Genomic DNA, 15,902 nt, shown 5'->3' on the forward strand with positions numbered 1-15,902 from the left:
CTGCCTGATCTGCCGTGCTTTTCCAGCACCACACTCTCAACTCTGCTCTCCAGCATCTGCTATCCTCACTTTCGACTTTGTTGTCAATCAACCAATTTCACCTCAATGTTTCTAACCTCTCCTAAATTCCAAGAACATTAACGTTTATTGTGCCCTATTTTAATAAATGTTTTTGAAAGCCCTTGTACATCATATCACCATTACCCTCATCAACCCTCTCTGTTACCTCATTAAAAAAAATGATGCCAATTCATCAGGAATATTTTCCAACATATTGAGTAGTAGGACGTGTAGTAGAACACCGTTAGAACAATAACAGTTTTGTATGCTGAACTGGTACAGAAATCTGAGGAATAAGTATTGCATCATAAAATCAGTTCTGGTCCCAACATCTGGTTTCAGCAGATACACACAATTATTCCAATTCATTTTCAATGCATTCATTTTCAAAGTGAAACAATTCAAAATCTGATCAATTTTCATTTTTAGTGGAGGACACATCCCACCAAGGTAAGGCACTATATCTGCAGACACAAGCAAGAACAGTTCCAACTTCTTTGGATAGTACTGGATCACAAATGTAAAAGAAACTGGGTTGGAAAAGTATGTAACTTTTTAAGGGGAAAGACCCTTGTAGCACATTGCAGCCTACTTAGTGCAGTGGATTTCCATTATGCATTCATTTTCTGTGGCTTAGGGTAATTTGTAATAATTCAAACATTTTTGCATTGTTTGTTCATAGCAAGTACCATGCATCTTGAGTGATTGTATGCAAGACATTTTCATTCCATTAGCATTATGCTACTCAACTAGATCCTAAAATTGCAAGAAAGAATAAAGTGATATTCTCATCCCTTGATAATTAGTGTTACACATTAGATATGCGTCTAATGTGATATGCACATTAGATATGTATTAAACATCCTTTCACTTAAGTTAGTTGATCTCCTGTGACATGAACACATGTGAAGTCAAGGCCAAAAGGCTGATTTTCATCTAGAAAAACTTTACAGCAGGCAAGAGCGAGTATGGGATATAGAAGTTTCTGTTCCCAATTATTTGAATTGCCAAGTCTAATATAAATGAGAGGTTAACTTCTCACTTGGAAAGGTGCTGGAGCTAAGGGGAATGGTCAGAGAAGGACCGAAGGGCCTATTACCACACTGCAGGGAATCTAATCTAATCTAAAAGGACATACAGCGGTGGCATGCTAGCAAAGATGTGGTAATCATTTTCTAAGCATGTAATGTGGAAAGGATTTCAGGAGACAAAAGGGGAATGCCTGACAAGTATATCACAGCTTTCCCTGTAGGACTCACAGAAGCACCCGTACTCCTCTTGAGCACACAAAGAATTTTCTAATGACTTACCTGGAGGTCTTCCTCATTATTCTCAGCTCCAAACTTGCTACTAACCTGTTACCTGCATTCATTTTGCTCAGGCCCTGGGTTAGAATTGTACTAGGGTGCTTCTAACATAATTAGCACCTAATTTTCATGAATGAATACACTTCATCCACCTTGCATCTACTGCCTGAAGTCAAACCACAAGTAAGATGATTTCAGACAAAGTCACAGAATAGCAAAGTTAAAAATCACATAACACCAGGTTATAGTCCAACAGGTTTAATTGGAAGCACTCTAGCTTTCAGAGCGTCGCTCCCTCATCAGCTGATAGAGCGACGCTCTGAAAGCTAGTGTACTTCCAATTAAACTTGTTGGACTATAACCTGGTGTTGTGTGATTTTTAACTTTGTACACCCCAGTCCAACACCGGCATCTCCAAATCATGACAGAATAGCAAAGTCTTATGCCCGAAACGTCGATTCTCCTGCTCCTTGGATGCTGCCTGACCTGCTGCGCTTTTCCAGCAACACATTTTCAGAATAGCAAAGCAGCCCAGAGGTAAAATGTCACATGAGCTGTTTGTATTTGGAAAGATAAAATGAGAACATCTTAAACTTTTCAGAGAAATAGTCATTTTATACAAAATCTTTGAGTTAAACAAACTACTTGTCCTTGTATAAGACATCAGTCCTCAGCATACTGTGTCAATTTTTGTCTCAATACAGGTGAGTGATCTTAAGACTTCAAAAAAAAAGTAGAGGGGGTCCACAAGATTCATTCAGCATTTAAAGCAACCTAGTTGCCAAAACAAACTCAAAAAGTGGTTGGCCTCCATTTTCAAAAAAACATAGATCAAGAAGTGATTTGAACAACATGCATAGGACAAAGAAGGAAATAAATTATGCTTCTGTCAACAATTTTTCAAATAGGTTAAGAAATCACAATCTTATATGATGCAAAGCCAAATTAGGGTGATGTCAGGAGGTGGTTCTTTGCTCAGAAGTGGTGAATATGTGGAGTAGGTTGCAAACTCATGTCGTTCATTCAAAATCTTTGAATTTCTTCAAATGAAGCTGGACACATTTCTGGTCAGGGTACAGATTGACCCATACAAAATTAGATACTTCAGAGGATCAGTCAATCCCTTGGACTAATGTTAATCATTGAAAGGAGTCAAAGAGGAATTTCTCATTTTTGTTCCCCATTTAATTGGCTTGAGTTTTTCACCTCTCATCACACATTACATGGCATCCCTACAAGTTGGGGTAGATTAAGCAGTGTACGCAGTGTGAGATGTCAACAATGTGGTACTGGTTAGGTGGTGCATGCATTCAAAGCAGCTAAGAAATAGAACTACCTGAATCCAGCTGAAGTTAGAAAGTTTCAAACTATTAGAGATGAAGTGAATAGCTTATAAATTCAACACGGATATAATCTTAAATGTAAAAGTAAAAAATTAAGCAGTGCTACAAAATCAGGGCGACCAAGCCAAACTGGAAGAAATGGCTGTAACTGCTGGCATTCTTCTTTCCTTACATGCTTACAGAAGTAAAATCCATATTAAATTTAGATGCAAGAGTTTAATATGGTCAGAATCTGACACAAAAATGATGCCACAGAAGTAACAAGCTCTCACGCACACAAATGCACAAACATATTCAAACCTGTTCCATATCTTGACTGTTTCAGCAGATGCAGAGAGTACTGCAATGTTGTCAGAACTGAAGGCGATGGTTCTTGCATCTGTCCTGTGACCTGCGATAGTAACCCTGGCTGTCTTCGTGCACTCTGGCACTTTCACTGTTACGTTCAGGTTGTAAGCCTCAACAGTGTTGTTTTGCAGCAGCATCACAACCTTAAGCTCCCCATTAGGCAATAAAAGAAAATTGAATGATCTAAAAAAGTGAATCAAGATCAAAAGGCCAAAGTTACAATAAGCTATAAGTTATGCCACAGGGTCAACAAACTAAACTAGAATTCATTAACGTTAATTCAAGATTAAAGAAATCCTCTAAAGATGGAAGCAATATGACAACAATGGGCAGGCCATTTAGGACTGAGATGGGGAGGAGTTTCTTCATTCAAAAAGCAGTGAATCTTTGGAGCTTTCTTCCGCAGTGGGCTGTGGAGGCTCAATCATTGATTGAAAAGATTCCCATGTATTACAGAATAAGAAAATGACATTGGAGTACAAGATCAACCATGATCTTAGTGAATGGGCTTGAAGGACCAAGCAGCCTCATTCTGCTAAATCATATGTTCCTTATGTTTTTCTGACTACTCAGCAAGACAATAAATGTAAACTTAATTTCATTCCTAGTTTTAATACATTAGAGCTATACCAATACTAGCTGAAGGAACCTATGGACTTGCCTTTATGGACTTGGTGATATTGCTTAAAATAAGAGAAATGCCCAAACGTATCGCTCTGGAATTATATATACAACATACTTTCTTATACATGTATGACATCAGTACTAAACAGCAGGAAGGTACATTGCCCAAAGGAAATGATTTTGCATTCCAGAGATTCTCTCTTGCTGACAGAATCATGTCTAAATAAAAATACGAAGCCCAACATATTTTCAGATATGTCAGAGTTTGAACTGAGAGTGAATATTAATTAGGAGTTGGTCAGTCAGTCTCTCTAGCATGTTCTATATTCAATAAGATCATGGTTGACCTCAACACAACATTCCCACCTGCTCCAGGTAAGTTTTATAGCTTTTGTTTTGAACATACTCTTCTTGACTTTAGTTTTCACCAAGAAATCAGAACAACTTTTAAAATCATACTGATGAAATGCTGTTCTAATATTTCAGCAATTTACCAAATTTTCAGTAAAGAATAACCATTTATCTGAATTTTACATAATTTTTTGAAAATGCATTCCTGTCTCTGCGAATGACAGTTTTCTTAGTACTGACAAGAGAAAATAATTGTATTTATTGTTTTGAAGAAATTATATCACAGGTAATTCCTCTTTTGCAGTTGGCCCCACAACAAGGTCTCACTTGATTTTTCCCGAAGCTTTGATATTTGTGACTCTCTGAATCTCATCCTTTAGAGTTCGTTCCACTTCAGGCTCCAAGTTAACATCAGATTCCCCTGACTCTGCCTTTTGCCTGTTGAATAATCCACAAAATATGCAATTAAATACAGCACAATAAAATAATTCCATATGTAAAGCATTCCAATCAGTATAGTCAGATGTCTTTATTTCAAGACCACAATTTCAAATCAGGATCAAAGTTCAAATCCCTTCTGTCCTCCCACTACTCTAATAACTTCCACAGACTCCCCTTAATGCCTTCACTTACCTGAATACGAATATCCAGCCCACTGTACAAGCAAAGTGCAAAGTTAGATATATACAATAGATTCTGAAGCACATAATTCAAAGAGCCATGGTGCTCCGTTATCAAGTCATTTCATATGATTTCTACAAGATTTCACGTCCTCACTGACACTTCTCCATGTATTTACAGATAGTGTTTAGGCTGATCATTACAGATAAGATACCATGAAGCACTGGAAAAGAATCAGACAATTATATGTAGATACCTCAGAGCCTTTGGGAAGATAGGACTAAGAATGCTGAACTGATGCGAGTAATAAAATGGAAATGTGCCATTAAAACTGAAACTAATTTGCACAGAAAGTCTCTATTTTACTCTAGTAGAAAGTGAGGACTGTAGATGCTGGAGATCACAGTCGAGACTGTGGTGCTGGAAAAGCACAGCAGGTCAGGCAGCATTCAAGGAGCAGGAGATGAAGGGCTTATGCCAGAAACTTCGATCCTCCTGCTCCTCCGATGCTGCCTGACCTGTTATGCTTTTCCAGCACCACACTTTCAGCCCCTATTTTACCTCACTCATTTGACTTAATCATTATACCCCAATAATAAATTTAGTAAGCAATGTGCTAGCACATTGTAATTAATCCATAGTTCAAGAACAACATTTAATCAAGTTTCATTACTTCCATCTCTATAACTTTGTCAAACTCTGTCCCTGTCTCAGTGTATCTGATGCTGAAATCCTCATTCATGAGTTTGCTACTTCCAGACTTGACTATTCCAGTGCATTCTTACCTGCCTCTCATGCTCTACACTCTATAAACTTGAGGTAATTTAAATCTCTGTTGCACCAAATTTGCACCAACTTGTACCAAATTTGCACCAACTTGCACCAAATTATGTTCGCACAATTCCTCTGTGCTTATTGAGCTATACTAGCTTCTGGTTAAGGATTACTTTAATATTAAAATTCTTATTCTAGTTTTCAAATTTCTCCATGGCCTCACCCTCCCTACCTCTGTATTCTTCTCCAGCCCAACAACACTCCAGATAGCTTTCCTCTTCCCACTGTAGCTTCAGCATTACCAATTTCAAAAGCTTCTCCACTGGAGGTTGCATCTTCAAGTGCCAAATTTCCAAACTTTGGAATTTCTTGTCTATAAAACATTCTAAGCCTTTGGCCAACTGCCCTATTAGATCATTATCTGGCTTTTGCCTTAAAAATCTGTCTTGTGAAGCACTTTGAGCTGTTTTGCTGCATTAAAGGTGTTCTATGAATCTATGATGTAATTTTGGCCTTTATTAAGTATGAGAAGTGTGGGTAATGTGAATGCTGCATTGGCTACTTAGCTATAATTTTAAAGAAACATTTAATCAGAGAATGTCAAGGCATTCTAACCGTTGCATTCCTCAGTCCTGATAGTTAGCACCTATACTCTTTCATACAAGAGTAAGTTGAGGACTGCCAGGTGAAAACCAAAATTTATCTGCTCAAATACCCTAGATGTGAATGGAAACAAATCCAACATAAGTTTCTATCTCATTTCCCTGTATTTATTCATATTAAATTAATTTGTTTACACATTAGAAATTAATATATTGAGTAAATTTTAAAACAATTTCCACAAATGGTTTATTTGGATATTTACGCATTATAAAGCATAGCAGATTTTCTTTTAACGTTTGAAAATTAATTTAAAAAGCTGATCCATGTATTCACAAATGGCACATAGATGGCAGTATGGTGCAGCTACAGAGTTTACCATTGCACTAGTGACTAGCAACCAGAAGGAACTTATTGTATTGGAATACTTGTGACAAAATATCTGGATGAAGTTAAAGTTAAACCATGACTTGTAGCAAGACTTGCAAAAAAGAACTAGACGATACAAGTAAAGATAGAACGGGGAGGTGATAAATGTTTTACACAAATTGATTTACTTGCCATTATTTTTATTAAGGTGTCTTATTTTCTTAAATGTTTATCTGAACTGGTCCAACTTCTGACATCTTGAAGGGAATGGGCAAAACCTGGGCCAGAGGAGACCTAAACTTACTAGGGGATCAGAAAAAGCATAACGAAAATAAAAACAACTTGGTGTGAATGGTCTTATCTGGACCCAAATTTGCTTCCTTCTGTCTTTACCTGGTAGGAAAGCTGGAACAGCTAACCTAACAAGGCCACAACTAAAAATATAACTTGGCTCAATCGTTTAAAAAAATTCACCCTTACAGCAACTGCATTCCTTCCAGAAGCAATCAACAATTTAAACAGACTTGCTATAAATTGCAGCTTCAGCAATCCTCATTCTGTACTAGATAGATGTACAGAGGAACTTCGATTACCCAAAGGACACGGGCAGGGAGTATTTTGTTTGATTAATTGAATTCTGGATAATGGAATGCCGGATAACATTGTTTAGCCAAGCATCAGGACCTTGCGATCTTACCAGATAATCAAATGCCAGGTAATCGAGGTTCCTCTGTATGTGGGACCATAGATACAGCCAGTATAAAATGGTAGGGTGAACCAGAGAGATTTGGTGCCATCTGACCTCTTTACTGTGCTCTATCTTGTTAAGGCAGTTACATGAAGAGCAATGAAAGAAACTTTTGGTGTAATAAACCTCCATTGAAATTCAGTAAAACAGAAGCTGTTTAAAGAATTAAACAAACAGACAGACAGAAATCTAGCCTAGGTACCACATTGCATATAAAATCTATGAGTTTCTGTTTTGCTCAGCAATTATCTATGAAACAAAGGGATTGAAGGTAATGCGCAGCATACTGCAAGGGTATGTAACACCATCAACACTGTTCGCAATGTGAGGTCAGGCAAAAACCCCTTTGGATTTGTATCAAATATTCAACTCCCCACATTCCTGACCACTGTTACACATTTTCTGCCAGCAAGAATGCCTGCATTGCATTAAATTACTTGCTTAAGAAACAATAATTTTCAACTGCTTTAAAATGCGCAACTAATGAAAATACTATTCAATTTTTAATGAGACATTCCTAGCAATTCTCACAAGCAAAATAAAGTTGAGAAATTAATAACCAAAAGATATTTTGATGATTTGCATTTTAAGTTGTACAAAAGCAAACATAAAATATCTATAGAGCGATATGGGAGGCTGCCAAATACACTGTTATAGCAGAACATAAACGGGAGTCTGCCAAGAACTGAATGTTCCTTACTGCTTCATTTTAAAACACGACAGTTCACTTGATGTGAATTCTGTCACCATGTCATTTTGAGTATTACCAATATATTTCCTCTATTTTCCAGAATTCAGTTTTTTCTGATTTTACCTTCTGGTCATGCTTAAAAGTGATACCTGAAGATGGGCTTGGTTCCATGATCAGCTACTGGTGCTCTAGTGCCTTGACTACATGTGCCTAAACGGTATTTTAATCTAGCGCAGCAGCATTGCAGCTAAACCTGATGGGGTTTGTCGATCTTACATGCACATTTTCAGAAGATTGACAAATACAATCATAAATGATCAGGATAGGCATTCTAGACAATTCCTTTACTCTCTGGCTTAGAACCACTTAAATCAACTGCAGCTACTTCACTAATACTCTGGTGGAATTAGCTAATTCATCACAAGGCTGAAACCTCTCAATTCCCTGCCATAGCACACCTCACCATGAGACATTAGTTGATAAATGAGAAAGGTTTCATTCTGGATATCGTTTAAAAACAAAACCTTTCATACACCAATTCAAACTGCGAATTTACTGGAAGACACTCAAGAAAAGAAATCTTCTTTAATTCTTATTCGTCAAACTTTTACCTACATCATCTCAAAGTCACTAAAATCTATAGACAGAACAGACCACTGCAATCTTCAAAACGAGCAGATAACAGCTGGAATTTAGGACAGTCAGGATTCTATCTCACTAGCATTCGCTGCCCTAATGTACAAGATAAGTATGAATGTGAAAGATCACAGAGCCAATCTTTGCTCAACAATTCAGAAAAAGCTACCATTCCCCAATTACTAGTTAAATGATTGCAGATTTTATGCCTTCACATTTTTGGGATAATCATTCCATATGCTTATCATCTATAATATGAAAAAAACTCCCAACACAGGCTGTTGTCATTTGCCAGTTTAACTTTCACTCCCAGTCTCTTTTTGTAGTTTAATTTTATTTGACATTCCACACTTACCCATTCTGAAAGCTTACTACCTTAGGAATACTATGCAACATTTCCTTGACTGACAAACACAAATTTCCAAGCCTTATATTAACACAAGTTGTTAGTTTTATTTCTGTCTTCTGTCCCACTGCAAGGGTTTGAATGCTTACCTTGTGATCTGTGACAATTAGGTACTTCAGATGTGACCTGACTATAACAATGTGCAATTTAAATATGGTGTCCACTGTCACTCTACTCTTTTGATGATGTTATCAAGCATGATACTTGCTTTGTTCCAAAGAGTTAACGTAATAAAGGTTGGCTTTATGAAGTTAATGTTATAATCTGTAACATTTCAAACATCTGCCGAAAACTTCCCAGGCCCTAAACAACATGACCTATGATGAGAAATTTGGGACAATTGTTTCAGGAGTACAGCGAGGCGTTTGTCTACTTTGGTAGCAAAATGTCACGTTTTCCAACCGAGTTTGGATGTTGAGATTTGATTCTCATCATTGAGTGGCGATAGATCTATTAATAGGGCTTATTGCTCATTATCATCTTCATTATTACTTAATCTCATCTCATTGATAAACACATTCCTATTCAGTAGCAAAGATGGAGTGAGTGTGAGATAGTAAAGGGAAGACGGGGTCACTGGAGAAAGTCACTGATCTTCTTCTTACCCTGCAGGGCATTCCTCCAAACAGCTGAGACTACACTAACGTGGGTGGCCTGGTGTCATGGGCTTCTCTGCCAGTTCTATAGGAAGATGATGTCCCTCCACTGTACAACACAAATAACTAGGATCTCCAAATCTCTGCCAACAATTGGGTGCCAATTCACTCTTTTCTGCCATGTTAAGATAAATGCCATGAACCATGCAGGGCAATATAGACTGGCAATGCTTAAAACAGTGTTTTAAAGATGGTGCCAGGATCAGGAATCATGGGATATCCTGCCAGAAGAATGGAAAATGTGAGAGTCGAGCTATGCTGGACCAGAGGGGTACTACATTGAGGTAGTTAATGAATGAGTTTGGGACAATAGTGCAAGACTAGTCTTCACAGAAGAAACCTTTTGTGAAAGTCAATGAAAATGACATTTTGACCAAAATACGGTACAATTCAGCCCATAATCTCAACATTTCAAATTTTACAATAAGGCTCATCTTCTTTCTTTTTCTTCAGCTTCTTCCTGTCGGTGGCAGTGAAGGTGACATCATGGAGTAAGGTAGCCGGAGCAGGATTCTTGGCAAGACAGTGGCCCGGCCTAACCTGGCAGCAGACCCAGGGACTCCAGGCATGGTCGAGGCAAAGGCTGAAGCAGAGCCAGGGATTCCTGGTTGTGGTAGGCTCAGAACAGGGTTATCTGATTGTCAGCAAGGTGATGGCAGCAGCGGCTCCTGGTTGTGGCCGGCCTGGAGCCAGGGGCTCCTGGTTATGGTGAGCTGGTGGCACCAGCAGAGCAAAGGTCTCCTGGTTATCAGCAAGGCAGCGGTGGCAGCAGCTCCTGGTTGTGGTAGGCCAGGAGCCAGGGTCTCCTGATTATCAGCGAGGCAGCAGCAGAGCAAGGATCTCCCAATTAATGGCGAGGTGGCAGCAGAGCCAGGATTTCCTGGTTATCGGCAAGGCAGCAGCAGAGCTAGGGGCTCCTGCTTGCGGGGAAGAGTGTGGGCCCAGCACAGGACCCGGCATTGGAGGGTCATCAGCAAGGTGGGCCCAGTGATGAAGAGATGGTGCTTGAAGAGTGGCCACTCTGACATATGTGGGTCCATCACAAGCGACAGAGTGGTGGCAGTCGAGCTTAGGGTCTCAGGGCTCATGGCAGAGGCGATGGAGGTCGAGAGGTGACCTTATAGAGGTTTATAAAATCATGAGAGGCATAGATAAGGCATAACAAGGGTCTTTTCCTTAAAGTGGGGGAGTTCAAAAATAGTACTCATACTTTTAAGGGGAGAGGTTTAAAAAAGGTCATGAGGGGCAACTTTTCTCACACAATGGTTCGTACATTGAATAAATTGCCAGAGGAAGTGGTAGATGCAGATACAGTTACAATATTTAAATGACATTTGGATAAGTACATGAACAGGAAAGGTTTGGAGGGATATGGGCCACACACAGGCAAATAGGATTAGTTTAGTTTGGGAACATGGTCGACGTGGATTAATTTCACTAAAAGGTCTGTTTCCATGTTGTATAACTCTATAGCTCTTTGACTCTATAACTACTCATCCAATTTGAAGAAATATTTGCCTGTGAGATGTTTGCATTCCACAGTGTAGCAGAGACTTATTTTCAGGTTTGCTGATAGGGGGAAATGGCAACCAAGGAAATTTTCCCTCTATAGGCAGTCCCTGGATTGTGAACAGGTTCCGTTCTGGTGTCTGTTCTTAAGGTGATTTGTACAAAAGTTAGAACACAATGCAGGACAACATGAAATAGCAGTCTTAAGTTCAAAGAAACATTTATCTGTTGGATCTTAAAATGAACATTAATACACCCTTGTACAGCATTGTGTTTGTAAGTATGAGTCATCATACGCTGGCCATTTGTAAATTGCGAACCCTGTGATAACATTTATGCAGTCAAATTAATTACACTTTTACTCACTTTGCCTTTTTCTTTGCTTTCTTTTGTTTCTTGTTAATCATTTTATTCACTTCCTCTTCACTGAGGACTTTAAAAACCTCAAGAACACCATCGGTGCCCTGGAACGCAATTGTCAAACATAAGATTAATGTGGTTCGCACAGGATAGTTTGGTATTGCAAGTTTGGTTTTGCTCATTCAGAGCAATGGATTTCCACTTGTCTGAAAAGTAAAACTGTAATTGCCTTTTAACTTATTTTATTCCATGTCAATTCTCCCTTCTTTAAAAACAATTATACATGGAAAAAAAACAAGTAATGTGATTCACAAGATATGTCAGTTCTTCATAATTGTAATATTAATGATAACTTGGTGACAATTTTGGCTTTTTTCTTAAAATGTGATCAATTTAGGTATGTAAGAATTATGGGCAGTATTTAAGTTTAATGAAGACCATATTTTTTCTACGATCACAAACGAATGTTGCCTGATTAGTTTTTCTATACATGTATTCTCCATTTTGTTTAAATCTACTTATCAAATAAATATTTATCTATAATTATTAAATTCAGACGTGGGACATTTCTATATCAATTATAAAATTATCCATATTTCTTTACAATACTTGTGGATGACTTTGAAATTGGATTTTCAATGTTACATGTACCAAATATTGCTGAGCGTGTTTTCTTGAAAACCAATCTGAATTTCTAATGCCCAAAATAGGGTTTGAACAGAATTGTAAAACTAAAAATCACAAGGACATGATTATATTAATTAATGAAAGTGTCTTGTGTGTTTTTAAAGCTTTTGCTTGAAATCCTCAATTCTTTTTCCAAATTTTTCAGCTTTTCAGCTGATTTTTGTTCCTAGTATGTAGTCAGAGCTAGTATGTAGACTACCTTCAACCATGTAGTCAGAGCTTGTCTAATGTACCTAACCTGGCACAGCGTATCAGCATTATTCAGTTATTCTATAAGAATATTTATCTCAAGTATTTTCAGATATCACTCGGGCTCTATTACTGACAATGGAATTACGTTGAGGGCATTCTGTTTAATGAAATTGTACTGAGGCACATTAGAGTAGAATATGAGAAATGGTGAACTGTTGAATTGTATATTACTTTCAGCCAAGCAGAATAAAAAAACCTTTACATCAGGCCAAGACCTCTGCTGCTCCCTCTCCCCTTCCACACTGCTGAAGACAGTGGAGACCCATCTTTCCTATTCAACCCCACCATCTAGGGTCTACCATATCATGGTGATCTGCTCCCAAACTCCTAGGTCTTCCAGGTCTGTTTCATCCCACACCATACCCTGGGCCTGCCAGAATCAACACCTCCATTCCTCCCCCATCTCCATGGGTTCACTAAGTGATCATCAGCAGAACTGCCCTCCTGAGTGATAGCTCAGCAGAGCTTGATCCTGGCCTTTTTCACAGAAAGACATTTTCTGAGATTTTTTGCTCTCTCCTGGTTTTGGCTTAGTTTGAAGTAGCAGATCCAATGGGGAAGCAAAGCAAGAGGTACACAACTAGTGCTGTTAAAAAAATAAGAGGTTGTCCATAAGACAGATTAGGGATTTTTTTTTCATACAGTTGAGAGTCTTTGAAACGCTTTCTCAAAACTGGTGGAAACACACTCTTTGAATATTGTAGGGTGGAATTAGACAGATTCCTGATAAGGAAGTGGGTGAAAAGTTATTGGGAATGGCATAGATGAGAATGTAACGTGATCAGGTCATGTACCCACCTCCCCTGCAAAGCTCATGTTCTACCATTCTCACCAGTGCCTGCACCCTTCCTTACTCTCACCCACTACAAGCCCAGACAGACTAATCCTATGTGCCCACTGTGCCACCTACTCACTCGCTTGGTACACCTCACCAAAAATCCATTTTTGTCTCCAGTAATACCTCTCTCTCTCTTTCTAGAAGGAGGGGAGACCATAATATGACAGAAAGAGTTGAGACTAGTCGTGTGCTACCCAACATTCAACTCTTTATGTGGAGATTATCCTGACTGTGCCTGCCCAGAGTGGGAGCCTACCCCTACATAAGGCCCTGAACTGGTAACAGCTCCTGACTTACAGTGCTGGGACTCTCTGAACAAAACTTGACTTGATGGAGGAAAGTTGACATCCATGGCATGTTTCTTTACTTTGTTTCGGCACTAAATGGCAAGACAATATGAGTCTGGTATCCCTGGCTGAGAGAGAAAACACAAATAGCCCAGGCCAGGCAAGGCAATGCAATGCAAAGCAGGGATGCTGTGATTGCATAGATAAAAATTAGTGAATGAGCGCTATGACAGCAAGCAAGCAGGCCAGAGATGCAGCCCTGTCTAGTCCTCGAGAGAGATAGGAGAGTATTCTGAGCTCTGTGTCCTTTGTGGTAGTATTACAATAATTTAAGTCTAGAAGAATCCTGTAAGTGGATTGGAGATGTTGCATGTGGGATCTTAGAAGTTGGCTCATGGATGACGTCAATGTCCATAGGCATGTGGTGCATGCCCTGAGATGGCAGTGCTTGGTTAAACACTAGATTACTTTGGACCAGTGACGAATTGAGGTTGCTACACACCCAAGCTGACTTCCACGTTAAGAATTCTCGACATCTAGCCTGTTCAGCATGTTTAGTATCAATAGGCAAAGTTATGGGAATAATGTAGCATTTAACAAGGTATACTCCCCTTAAATTGGCAACTCACCACAGCCTAGCAAGAATCCTGAACAAAACATACAGTGACTTGCTCTCAATGTCCAATTAAGCCTCACTGGACTTCATGTGATTTGGCCACAAATGTCACCATAGCCCACATCATTCAGGTCCCTATAAGATTCCATTCATAGAGAATTAGTGTCTTTGCTCAATCTTTTGACTTTAAAACAAAAGAACAAAATTTGTTTGAAGTAAACTGTTAGAAAGGGAGAGAGGAAAATAAGAATGATGGAGTAAACAAATGTTTAAGGTGAGGATTTTCACCACCTGTCTTTGGAGAGATTGAGTGAAGGAAGGAATGAATAGAGGGTTAAAAGTGAGATTTGTGGTAATAGAGAAACCTGACACAATGATCCAGAAATTGGGTGTCAAGTTTAAAAGAGAAGCAGTAAGAGTAGTAATTGGAAGTGAGAAGTTTGTAGGAAGGAGGGTAGGGGAGATGAATGGAAATGGATGGCTCAGTGGTTAGCACTGCTGCCTCACAGTGCCAAGGACATAGTTCGATTCCAGACCTGGGTCACTGCCTGTGTGGAGTGTGTACTTTCTCCCTGTGTCTGCGTGGGTTTCTGCTATATGTTCTGGTTTCCTCCCACAGTCCAAAGGTGTGCCATGCTAAAATTGCTCTGTAGTGTCCAAGGATGTACAGGCTGGGTAGATTAGCCACAGTAAATGTGTGGTTACAGAGATAGGATGGTGGGGCAGGGTGAAATGCTGTTCAGAGGGTCAGTGCAGACTCAGTGGATTGAATTAACTCTTTCTACGCTGTAGGGATTCTATGAAAAAGAATGGTTCACTATCTAAGCTGCTGTTTGAAGATCATCTTACTTTACAGAACTGATTTAAAACAATGAGCATTTTAATAATGAAATTAAAAAAGAAAGTAAGGGATCTCAATTAAAGATTTTCCTGAGCCTTATTGCTGCTCCAAAATTACTTGTATTTATATAGTATTTTCCAGTCACATTGATACAATGAAGTGCTTCACAGTCACTTATTAATATTTGAAATGCAAACATTATTATATTTATAAGCAGTAGCTGCTGTCAACTTGTCCTGAAATGTTAGTTGATCTTGGACTCATTTCAGAGTTGTTGATCCAGATTTGATATAGATTTGAGCACTTACTTTATTACATGCATTATATACAAGTATAGCTCAACACTACTCAAAAAGTCAATGAAAAGAAAAAGTCTTGCCAAGTTAATTAGCAAGTTACTTTAAATGCTTGAAAATTACAAAAAATCAACTTGGTTCTTATGTATTCTATTAGCATATTTATAAACATAATAAAACTCACGTGACAGGCAATAATTTTGTTACTGGCATCCGTTGCTAAGGAAACAACACGATCTCTGCCCTGCCGAAATACAGAGCCAATCTTCTGACACCTCAGTATACGCTATAAAGGAAATACAGAAGGACTTTTAAGCATACAAAAGTACAATGTGTTTCAGCCAAAAGCGTAATCAAATTAGGTCTGAGCTCACAGTTGGAATTGACCTTTCACTTTCACTGACCATTTAAATTTCAAATTGATAATCAACTTCACTTTTATTCATTTTTTTGTCTCTACTCCAGGTACTTATTCCAATGCTCTTATCTCCACAAAGCAATGTCTGAAACACATTCTGCCTTCTGCTCTTCAGTAGCACTGTTCCATAATTCAAGTACTGAATTCCCCATTGTCAATATCCTGGGGGGTATTATACATTAGACCATTCACATAAATATCATTGTTACAAGGCAAGGTCAGAACTTTGACATTCTGGCAGGTAGCTCCTGACTCCCAAGGTCC

General features: G+C 38.7%; 1 protein-coding gene across 2 annotated transcripts in view; it reads right to left on the minus strand.

Moving 5' to 3' along the window:
• wdr3 (WD repeat domain 3) overlaps positions 1-15,902 on the minus strand; it is a 107,940-nt gene that overhangs the window by 26,824 nt on the left and 65,214 nt on the right. For both annotated transcript variants that reach the window (XM_087992780.1, XM_087992781.1), the window contains exons 8-11: positions 15,405-15,506; positions 11,410-11,507; positions 4,361-4,471; positions 3,011-3,241 (exon numbers count right to left, since the gene is read on the minus strand). In XM_087992780.1, the coding sequence (XP_087848906.1) occupies positions 3,011-3,241; positions 4,361-4,471; positions 11,410-11,507; positions 15,405-15,506 (542 nt within the window). The remainder of the gene's footprint in view (positions 1-3,010; positions 3,242-4,360; positions 4,472-11,409; positions 11,508-15,404; positions 15,507-15,902) is intronic.

Source organism: Chiloscyllium plagiosum, unplaced genomic scaffold (assembly GCF_037043375.1).
Source record: "Chiloscyllium plagiosum isolate Xiang-an unplaced genomic scaffold, Cpla_swu_hap1 HiC_scaffold_12, whole genome shotgun sequence".
NCBI classification, from domain to species: domain Eukaryota; kingdom Metazoa; phylum Chordata; class Chondrichthyes; order Orectolobiformes; family Hemiscylliidae; genus Chiloscyllium; species Chiloscyllium plagiosum.